Source organism: Strigops habroptila, chromosome 1 (genome assembly GCF_004027225.2).
Source record: "Strigops habroptila isolate Jane chromosome 1, bStrHab1.2.pri, whole genome shotgun sequence".
Taxonomy (NCBI): Eukaryota; Metazoa; Chordata; class Aves; order Psittaciformes; family Psittacidae; genus Strigops; species Strigops habroptila.
The window spans coordinates 47,577,522-47,589,527 of record NC_044277.2 but is presented as its reverse complement, the minus strand read 5'-3'; the positions used below and the strand labels follow the sequence as shown (position 1 = coordinate 47,589,527).

The following is a 12,006-nucleotide window of genomic DNA, read 5'->3' as shown; positions in this document are numbered from 1 at the left end:
GAATCTCTTGAAATCTACTTATGTTTGATAGCTGCAGAAGTTCCCAGTTTTCAGAGTGCACTCTGTCCCTACTTGTGTTCCAGTATTATAACAACAACTAGTCAAGTATCAAGAGTTCAAACAAAAGCCTTCTGATTTTGTCATTTTTCTGTTAAGTATTGTTTCTATTCTGAGTAAAGTTGAAATTAAATATGGCTGCTATTCACGTCTGCCAACAGCTTATGCCAAAACAAGCCAGGACTGAATGACATCAGCAGTGTACATGTTGGGGAAGCTCATTTCAAGTTGCAGAGCTACAAGATTACCAGGAAAAGAAAAAAAATAACAAACCCACCACATCCCAAAGACGTTTTGCTGCTCTAGTGAGATTAAGCATCTGTTACTTCAGAGGCATGTGCCGCAAGTAACCTTCCCTGAACTAAGGGTCTTACTGACACTAACAGGACTAGACCAGTATAGCGCTGCACGCATACAGATCTGGTAGGGTCTTTTTTTCTGACGTATTTTCCCTTCAAGAGACTCTGGACATCTTTGAAGTTTGCTTAGTCTCAAAAACAAAGAGACCAGACTTAAAGATGTAAGGGTTCTTAAGAACACACGCAGGAAACATTTCCTTTTTATTCTTAAGGACTGTTTTGAAAATAGATCTTAAGGCAGTTTTGATCTAACTACTTCCCTTAAGTATTTTTCAGTATACACCACCGACTACTTTGATCAACCTCTTTGTATCCCCTCCCCACACTACTTCTCAGTTGGATCACAGTGAATGCATGTACTAATCTTTTCTATTTTGAAGCAACTGTCATGTTTTTGCTATGTTTTTGTTGGCTCTTACTGGCTTACTAGGGCCGCTACACAACTGGATGCGTTGTTGACTCAGAGTGAAACCAGCTTCCTATTCAAAAATTAACACTTCTGAAGCTGGTTGTCTGTGCCACAAGCTCCACACTGGTTTTAGTCCTTAGCCTGAAATGTGGCTTCAGAGCTGGAAGAGATACAGGTCAGACAAAACTAGATTTCTGCTATCCATAAGACACAGATGCAACTGTCTAATGTTTCAAGCTGTCTAAAAGGCTCGGCCAGCTCATTTTCACCTCAATTTCGTTTGTCTGACCTTGCAGCAAGGTATTTCACTGGAACAACAGACAATCCAATTCGCATTCATAACACGGAATACTTTCACAATTAATAGCCTTCTTGGCATTTCCAGAAAGGTATAAGCTACTGACATATATGGATTATCACATTATCTAGAGGACCTACACCATCATCTTGACAATTTGAGATTACTCCCCACCATGATAAAATTTCCATGTATGACTGTGCCCCATTAGTTCCTGTCTCTCAGTTCAGTCTCCAAGCTCCTGCAGATGCCCTTCTGCTACAGCAGACCTGTACAAGGCTTAGAGGCTGATACTCTGACCAGCTAAACTAAATGCTTCCAGACAAGGCAAGAGTCATTTTGTTCTCCTTACCCTTTCTCTCACCACAGTTCTTGACTCAAAAAAGAGACCTGCAATAGCAACACCATTGATCTAAGATTAGCAGGAAGCTGTAGTTCTATTCGAAGGTCAAACAACATACCTGAACGAGCTTATGTTGTGGAAGCAGTGTAGATTTGGCAGCACAAAATTCTCCAAAGCAGACGAAAAAGTTCATAGTTTGCTTCTGTGACTAAACTGTTCTATTTCTAAGCTAAAGAGTACCCCTATGCTATGGTGTGTGCTGCACACTTCCTTCAAATAGGTATGTTTTAAAGCCTACTGTACCTACGGATCCCAGAGTTATTGCATTGATGTTCAAGTTTTAACATTAATAATGTAGCAGTGACAAGTATGAGAGAGGGAAAACATTCCTAATCAAAATCACTGGCTGAGTCCACAGTTACCTTACCAGTAGCTTAACATTATACTAGGCAAAGTAAGCACAGCATGGGTGTCGCTCCCAAGGGCATTCTACAAAGATGAGATATTCAGACGAGGGCTATGCTGACATCAAAGCTGGGTATCTTCTTATACTGGACTCTTCAGGATATTCATAACAACAAATAACTTTATATTCTTAAGAGGCTCTCTACCTTACCACTCCTTCGCAGCAACATTCAGCTCAGCTCAGCTCTTTACTATAAATGGATCATCATCTGCTTTGTGTGTGCCTATCAACTATCCTTATAGGATAGCATAGGCCTGCATTTCCCATTTGTACATAACAACACATTTATTTTTAAAGGATATTATTGATGCATTTAAAAGGAGGTGATGTCAAGAACAATACAAGCACCGGACAAAAAGGTTACTAACATTCCTTGATGACCAGGCCTGGCATGTACCTTCAAGGAAAACTGTAAGAACAGTGATTTGTTTTCAGTACATGAACACTTTCTAAAGACAGCCCTTTCACTAAGTCTAGTGATAACCTCATGACTCAGCAGTCAGCATTATACTGATGCATTTCTTCACCGGACAGCATAACAAGCATAGGTAATACACTTAGGAATATTAATAATAAAACCAAAAAAGCTTTTGAAGTCGCTGGCTGTCTGGGGGGGAAGAGGGAGGCCAACAAGTACATGTTTGGTTCATGAGATTAAAAATCAGACAAGAGGTCAAATTCCACTATGACTTACCTCTGTTACAAAAATGGTTATCAGCTCTGAGGAGTCATTGAATAAAAAAGTGGAAAAAAAAAAGCACTTTTGGTTGAAAAGCATGATTGTGGCCAGGTAAAGTTAAAAAAAACCCCAACCAACAACAAAGCAAACAAACAAAAAGCCCACATGGAACTAGAAGTGACTAAAATACACCAATTAAAAACACTGCAAAGAACACCAGGAAAGTAATTTTACATTGAACCTCGCAACTGCACGTGGACAGCCTACTAGGCCATAAGGCAAGACATTTGAAATCACTGACATTTAAGGAGGCCAATTAAAGCATGCAAAAAATGCCACCACGCGGCAAATTTAAGATGATTTGACAACAGTTAATGACATGAAGCCTTAAGTTACTTATGCTACTCAGAGACAATGCCTTTAAAACAACATATGGGTAATAAAAAGTTAAATATCGTGTCTCCCTCAAAGCACATGTTAATATCCAGTACCGGACAGGCTACATGAAATTTGTTTTTCATATGTGTAGAAACATTTTTTTTTAAATCATTAATTCTAAGAAACTAGCTTTTATCAGCTTTACAGGAAAAAGAGACATTATAAAAACCTTATGTTTAAAGAAAGAAAGGTCAAGAGGGAAAATACACCTCCAGAGAATTAACAAACGGGTGTGATTGCAGTTATCCAGTTCAGCTTTCTGATGTTTTAAGCAGCTGAGGAACAAAACCAGACCATCTAGCCAGACTGCTGCTGCAGTCAAGTATCTCACACACTCACACGCAAAATCCCAGCAAACAAAGTTAACAAGCGCTGCGCACAGAGGTTCAGCCTTAAATCCTGGTTTTGCTGCTTCATTTTTTTCGTTAAATGTTACCAGTCCTTAGCTGACAATACATTGGGAGCAAGGAAGTTTTAGAACAATGCTGTTCATCCATTCTTCCAAAACACACTGGATACACCTTAAGCCAGAACTCTGATAACAAGCTGATCAGCTTTATATGCCATTATGAAATCACAGTGACACTAGAAGAATAGAAGCGTGAACCCTTCTCACTCCAGTTTGTTTTCCAAGCGTGACGGAGAGGAAAACAAGCAATATCCTCACTGCAGTAAGCAGCAAGAACACAGAAAGAAAATTTCCATGTTATACATTTCTTTTTTGTTCTTCTCTATCAGCTTAGAGGCAAGAGCATCATTTTCAACTACATTCACAGAGAACAGACTTGCCAATTCCTATTTGAGAAGTTTGCTATATCAAATGCCATCCCTTTAAACTTGATTGCTGCTTGATCATTCCCCCCACCCCCCGCAGCCTCAGCTAAGCCCCTTTTCTCCATGCTTTTGCATTAAAAAATAAAATCCCCAAAGAAGTTGTAGACAAGACCTCAGAAGTAAATCTCAGAGTGGGAACTGCAGAAACACAGTGAGGAGAAGTCTCATTTCAAACTAGTATGTTTTTACACTGTGTTTCCCCAGAGGCCCATGAATGTATTCCAAGTTATGTTTACACAAGGCTGCTTAACAACTGCCAAGAAAAAAAAAAATTATCTACAAGCCAAGCTTTGAAAAAGCATTAATCCACTCTGGAAAGTGCAAGAACATGTCAGCAATGTGCTTTCAGTTGGGTAGTACAGTACCAAGAGGAGAATGCTTTCAGACAAGTTGTGTGAGCAGCTTTCACATAGGCCTGTAGAGCTACAAGTCAGGAACAGTTTCTCTGTCACTAGAAATTAGTATGTCACTTTGCCATTATATTTTATTCAAAGATATCGCAAACTACAAAGAAAAAAGTTAACTTTTGAAGTGCATGCTCTTAAGAAGAAAAAAAAGACAACAAACAACTAAAACAAACAAGCAAAAAGTTGGGATCCTGCTGTACTACAAAGACGAGCAGAATTCATCATCTAGCCCTACAGTAACATCCAGGCATCCTTCTGTCAGCCAGGACTGACTGCCACCCAGAAGCCTTTCCTAAACGGCACTTGACCAAGGATCTTATCAGCTACTTCAAAATTTAAGCCTTCTGTCAACACACATAATACCCTTTTATAAAAAGAAAAGCAGTAATATTTACTTATCTTTTCCCTGAACAGAGTCCCAGTATTTGTTATTTTAACAAGCTTCCGTCTGGGCTGCTGCTTAGCTTCTCTACCCACTCTGGTGACCTATTCAATCTTGGCTGCTCTAGGAAACTCTCTGAAAAAAATTATGTTCTTTAACTCCCCTATCTCCTAGATACTTCGGACGCACTAAACTGCTTCCTTTACATAGTACCGATAAGGACGCTGTCTTCACAAAACTGTAGTTAGCTTTCTATCTGCTAGGCTGCAGCACAATGGCAGAAAGAAAATTCTTCCAGAGGTAGAACACTATGCCATCCACAAACATTTGACTATCAAGATCCCCCGATTTGAAGATCTCCTCTTTAGAGCTCTGGCACAGATGAAAGACATACGCATACACAGCACCCAAAATTCAGTACAGCAAGAATCATCAAGGCTTGACTAGAACTGCCAATGTTCTATCAGGAGAAACAACCCGACAAATGACTTTCCTGTCGGTAGCTTTGTTCTCTTGTATGCCATGCCTACACATAACCCCACAACAATTATATTCCATGCTGTTCTGTGTAAATGAAAACACATCAGTCTTTACCCAGGCACCTGTCTGAGCATAGAGAACCTTCCGACGAACTTGTCTCTTTCAATTAGGATTCAAGCTGCACTAGGTATTTCTAGTACATTTCTACTTATTTGGAAGAGAGAGAAAGAAATAGGGTCAAGTCAGTTAAAGACTCAATACAGCCAATAAAGGTTCTCTTGATGCAGACACATTTTGAGCCTCTCAACACAGGACACCTCTCTCTGTGCCCAACTGTCTGAAAACTGCTCTCCCCTCTTCCCCAGATTTACAAGCTGAACAGCATTCAATTGTTTAGGGCATTGCCTACGGGCCTTGACACACTGAGGTCTTGCCTTGATTTCCACTACTTCCAGTGAGAGCCGCAGGACAGAATGGACAACAGAAATGCTCTGCTCCAGTGGTTGAAAGGAAGAAGTAAAAAATAGGGCTGTCACCTGTTTTGAAGCACAAGGAGGAAAGAACAGAGAAACACAGGCACTGATTTCATGACTTAAAGGGTTAAGGATTCCACAGTTCTAGGTGGAACAACTTAGTCAACAACCAGCCAAGATACAATCTCATCCCCAGAAAACTAACTTGGAAATCATAAAATTAACCTCTTTATTAGCTTCCCTAATTTTGACTCACTCACTTTTCACCTCTCCCTCCCCATACCAACAGCTCCCAACACCTCACAGAGGTCAGCGCAGCTGACTATATTGCCAGGTGGCAGAAAAAGACTGCTGATGGATTCCAGGACTTTCCTAGACAGATTTGCTCTGGGTGCCCATATCAGTAGTTCACCCTTAACTGCAGACTGTCATCACGGCCCCCCTCATCTCCAGCCTCACAAGGAAACAGATAATAAAAAGTCCCATTAAGGAGCTACCTGGACACAGCTTACAGGCACCTTCTTCATTCATGATCCAGTAGGGTAGCAGGTTTAAGTGGTAACAGCCATGCTCATACATATCTTCCAGACCACAAACCAGACACGCATTAAAGACAACTATGTGGATCCCAAAAGGCATGCATGCCAAGAACACACACAGACACATCCAACCCTCAGACATTCCATTATGTTTCCAAGAAATATGAGATAAACTAAGGCAGTACACTGAATTTGTAGAGATTGCTAGTTGAACTGTGTGCGCATTTTTCTATTTACAGGACGTCAGATACAAAATACAAGAGAGCACGTTATGCCACGGTAAAGCTAACTGACTTCAAGGACAATGACTCCAGCATTCTGACCCGAAAGTTTCTGTAAAAATGGCAAGCTTCAGTTGTTATGACAAATTCTACCTAGCTGAGTATACAACTTGTTTAAACCAAGACATGAAGAAACACTTTCTGAATCCCTTATCTCATCAGCAACGGGTTTTCACCAGCTTGTAAACAAGTCCCGTTTCAAAAAGGAAAGAAAAAACAACCCAAAAACTCCACCACCAAAAACCTAGAAAGATTGACACCACCTACAAACAAAGGAAGAAGGTCAAAGCCACGGCCTATAATAGCAGCTTATAGCTGCTATTTGTTCTAAACTTATACAATACGAGCTCTTAATTTACTGTTCGATATAACCTTTGATGGTAAAATCGAGACTTAGGAAAGCCAAGACACTCAGCACACTTTACCTAGCACTGGTTAATGAAGATGCAAACTTAAATAAAAATAAAGCTGATCTATTTAAAGAATACCTTTCCTACCAGTTCCATACAGCTTCAGTGCATGCAGCTCAAGTACTGGAGGTAAATTTTAAACTCACCCAGAAAATCCAGCTGATAAGATTCTTTTCATGCTAGTGTAAGTTAAACTTCTCCTACAACTATAAAAAAATACCTTAGGATACAAAACCACTAGAATCAAACTGCTTTCGGAATGCAGGTCCTGGTATCTGCTGGGAATGGTACGAGGGAAGTCCTGCTTTGAAACAACACTTACTAACCTTGTGCCAAAGTCACTGCAGAAAACGGTTCAAGTTGCACTACTTCCAACACAAACGCCTCAATACGCACTAGGATTAAAACAATCAAATTATCTTCCATTTCCCCTCACATGTTTCAATCGTTCGACAAGAATTATCCGTACCGACAAGAACCCTCGACACCGAAGGGTTCATCCCAATGTCAGGAAAGAAAAAACCCAACCCCAGCGCGCCGCGCACACTACGTACCGCCGAGCCGATGTCGGGCGGGCAGACAGCCGCTCCCAGAGCCGCCGCGGGTTGCGGCACCGGCGGCGGCAGCACCGGCCGGGCCGGCCCCTTCACCTTGCACCACGCCGCAGACTCGGGCGGATGCCCCGGTGCGGTGCGGCACAGCGCGGCGCAGGGCGGAGGAGTCGTGCGCGCCCCGCGCAAGCCCACGCGCTGCTCCGCGTCCCGGCGGCGCGCACCGTCAGGGACAGCGGGAAGAACACCAAGCCCAACCGGCCGGGGGCCACTCCGCTCCCAGCCTGGGTAAACACGGCCTGACAGGCCGAGCGCTGCCGCCACCGCCCCCGCCGCGCCCTGCCCCGCCCCGCCGCGGGGGCAGGGGCGCCCGCCCTGCGCTCACCCCCGGGTACGCGGGTCCCTGAGCCCGCCGGGGCCGCCCCGCACGGGGCCCCGCCGCCGCCGCAATAAGTTATTTTTGGACGCTGCCCCGCTCCCCTGTATGGCGTCACAGCAGCTCGCGCCGTGCGGAGCGGTGAGGTCACGCCTTCTCCCGGAACCGGCACCGCAGCGGGCCACGCCGGCCCCTCCGGAGAGAGCGGGGAACCGGCCCCGCTCCGCCACCACCGACACGGTGCACGGCCCGCCCCTCACAGCGGCACCGGGGAAAACGGAGAAGCGGCGGACAGATGGAGCGTTCGGGGCTCACACTCACGCACATTTCTAACGCGAGTGGAGAGGAGGAGAGTTGAACCTTTATATCGTTTTTCCTCAGTGCTGGATTAGTGGTGTCATGTGCTGACTGCTGCACAACTATGCTACGGCTTACACAGCGCAGAGACAGGCAACACCAAACACGAAGTTTTCTCTAAAAGGCAATGAGTGTGTTCGCTGTAGTTACCCATACTTAAGTTAGCAGCCTCGCCCCATTAGTCAAGCAGTGGCTGCTGGTATGCTGACAGTTTAAGTTAGAGGGAAAAGAATGCTCCGTAAAGAGGCAAAGATAAAAAGGTACCAAGCTTGAGAAAGCATTTGTTCTAGAAAGAACCCGGTTACGCGGGACACATACAATACAGTTGAAAGGTACTGTGGAGCAATTAGTTCCTCTCTACTCAGAGGAAGGCCTGTCTGGGAGTCCCCACAAGACAAGCTGTAGTCAAACAGTCCAGCTGACAAGGCCTGGAGACCACAGGACATGCAGGAGAGAAGCTTTTAACAACAGTTGTAGCATTATCCTTCCTGAAGGTGGATTATCCAGTTGCTGGACACTTTTAAGATTTGGCTGGACATGGTGCTGGGCCATCTAGTCTATGTTATGCGTTGCTAAAAAAGGTTGGACTAGATGATCCTTGAGGTTCCTTCCAAACTGGTGTTCTATGATTCTGTGAAGGTAGTTTGGCAGTTTTAGGTTCACAGCAGCCAAATCTTCCAGGGCTTAAGAGATCTTTTTCTTTTAAGAATATTTTAGACAAAGTGTTTTATATTCGAGCTTGATACTTTAGAGTTACGCTTTATCATTCAATATACTTGGAAAGAATACTAAAGCATTTAACTGCTTTCCTGTCACTTGCTAATACGGGACCCAATATATTGCTTCTGCAATGCCAACAGAATTACAGTCTAGAAATCAACACTGAATGGCAATGAGCAGGGCAATGTCTTACAGAAGAAAACAAAACCAAGTGTGGTGGGTTTAAGGACAGTAACACTCAAGGAACATAACTTCTTGTAAAGGTTCAAGCCTCAGGAAGAGATTGCTGAATTTCCCTATAAGATTATGGCATCTTTAAAAGCCTACATTATATTCTGAAATTGCAGCAGTTAGAAGTTTAAAAATACCAAGGCACAAAACTCTCCAGGATCACATCTTCCTGTCATGACCGACTGATTTCAGTAGCTATGGTAGAAATTCAAGTTCACACCTCAGCCTATCCCTCTGCCCAAATCTATGTGCTTTCAGATTAAAATAAGGCCTCTGTAACACCTACTGAGATTATCCAAGTTCAAGCAAGGTGAAACACAATTTCACCATATGTTTTGCCATACTCCACTCTGGAAAGCTATTTTAGTCTGGCTTGAAGCAAGATGCCAACACAATTAAGGAATACTAACTAGCACTAAACACCCACTGGTGTAACAATTTCCCCCACATCCACAAATGGCACTGGCAACTTTAATATTAGATTTTCTTAAAGGAAAAACTCAATGTAAAAAAGCAATGCTTGTTTCACTCTGCTAGAGCTTGACTCAAGTGAGTCTAGGAGACTCGTGACTGGAGACAAAAAGGTCTGGAAAGGAATGGGGAAGAAAAAATAAAAATCTTAAACCAAACCTAGACAATGGAGCCAGTGTTTGCAGCTCACTTAAACAACTGGAAGACTAATGGCACCAACACAAACCTCATTTTGAAACACAGCCTACTGATGACAACAAGAGGCTAACTGAAGGATTAGTGTTACCATAATACAGGAAGGCAAGTTTATTCCATGGTACTAGGGTATCTTTGAGAAGGAAGAAAAATACCAGACCTCCTACTCCAGGAATTAATGAGTTTGACATATATTCCCAAATTGAAGTATCTGCATTATGTTTAACACCATAAAAGATATTTGTCACTGGGAAAGCCAGAAGTTCAATACATAGCATTCACACACCCACTAAGCACATGGTCTGAAAAATAAATTCAGAATATTGTTCAACACTTCAGTTACCCAGTTAAGGGGGGGGGGGGGGGGAGATGAATTTTCTCAATATTTTAACCTTCAGATAAGCAACCACTTTATTGAATCCAAGCATTCAGTTTGAACATTACAAGCAGTAGTTTGTAGGCAAAATCTTTGCCTCTTCCAAACATTTATACTAAGATATACTTTTGTGGAGGAACTTTGCGACTCTAGAAGCATGAATTTTCATCACATTCAGTATGCAAAAGGACAGCTTACCAACGACATGAAGTTCTATGGGTTTGTGTATTTACTTTTGTAAGAGGTAAGCAGGGAACTAGCAAAATACACTAAGTTATTCAACCCTTTATAAACCCGCACAGCACAATACATACCCCTTCTTGCTTTGTAAATAGGTTGAGACAGTCAGCCAGGGCCTCACATGTTTTCTGGGATACTTCAGAGACCACATCAACTTTTCGCAGGATGGGAGAAGATATTCCTGAAAGCACAAAAGATTAGTAGTGTTAGGGAGACACTGTAAACTATAGGGCTCTTAATTTTTTTTCTTTTAAGTAACACAGACATAGCGTTCATATTCTACAGGAAGGCTGGTGCACTGCAAGATCTGTGTGAGGAAAGGGCAAGCAAAAGTAGCACTGAGAGAATGCAAGTTCTTTCTTTTGCATCCTTTCTCTAGTACTGGCATAAATGGCATATTAATGGATTGAGTTTCTCTTTCAGCATGGCTTAGAAAACAGATAGTAAGCTATGTCAGCAAGATACTGCAAAAGCGACTAGCAGCAATCTCCATTTAACCACTTTCTAGATTTAAAAGGCTCAGAGTTGCCAGGTGACAATTCAAGTATAAAGTATGCACTAGTTTAATATAAGTTAAAGTGAGAAATGGTTTTTTTACTTATACCATGGTACTCTAGAGAAGAGAAAAAGCTTACCACAGCGCAGCTGGAGATTTAGGTTTGAAAAAATAGATGGGGAGTTACAAGGACACTGATCAATAAAAGAAAGATAAGGAGATCATATTTTCATGGACTCATCTTCCAGACAAGTAGTACGGCCGGCAGGGCAATGCTACCTCACATCCTGACTTCCATGACCATTTATAGAAGGGTCTACATGTCTAGAACAAGCAGGAAATCATGATAACCCAACCAGCTGGTAAAAATTCACCTTTGAAATTTTGTGATGTGCAGCAATTCCTCAGAAGTCAAGCAAGCCATTCTCTCAGGAAGCATACTTGTTGCAATTAAAACTGGTGTTCATTTAGTGGCCGCAGACTCCAGGATCAGTTGACACCATTTAGTAACACAGCTGCTTCAAGTTGATGTCACACCAACAAAGATTAAAAGGTCTGACAGTGACAGTTCTTGAATTTTGTAACTTGTACTGCTTGTGCATGACAAGATACAGTACATATCCACAGATTGTTGTCTTTGATACTAAAGCTCACTACTGCACTGGAATTAGGAGTCTCTACTTACAGCAGCTATCAAGAACATCTAGCAAGGGCCAGCACACTGAGTTCAGAAGCAGGATAAATCTTTATGTATAATATATTAGATGCATGTATCTCAAAGATACATTAGAATAGCATGGTGAGACATTTAGGGAGAGAAATTTAAGCATCAGGTGCCAATATTTTTATATTGGTAATATTTTTATATTACTTAAAAGCTTCTAGCAGAAGTTCCACATAGAAAGACTTGCAACTCAAATCTGCATTCTTTGGAGCCAGAGGACTCAAATACTTCAAAGATCAGCCCAGTGTGAGAACTGGGAGAGTTGCAGCAGTTTTTTCTGTTGAGATTTAGAGGTTACACATGAGCCTGGAAAAAGTTCACTGTCTCATCAAATTAAACATTCATTGGGAGGAAAACAGGAACTTACTCCTGCTATCAGCTGAGACTAGCAGTTTCTAGGAAAGAGAGAATATC

General features: G+C 42.3%; 1 protein-coding gene across 3 annotated transcripts in view; it reads right to left on the bottom strand.

The window, feature by feature from the left end:
• The window catches only part of OSBPL1A (oxysterol binding protein like 1A), a 74,586-nt gene that overhangs the window by 37,891 nt on the left and 24,689 nt on the right, over nt 1-12,006 (bottom strand). For 2 of the 3 annotated variants that reach the window (XM_030500835.2, XM_030501678.1), the window contains one exon: nt 10,447-10,553. In XM_030500835.2, coding sequence (XP_030356695.1) covers nt 10,447-10,553 — 107 coding nt within the window. Of the gene's footprint in view, nt 1-7,409; nt 7,955-10,446; nt 10,554-12,006 lie in introns of those variants that run through there. The other variant, XM_030502518.1, reaches the window with a different exon arrangement.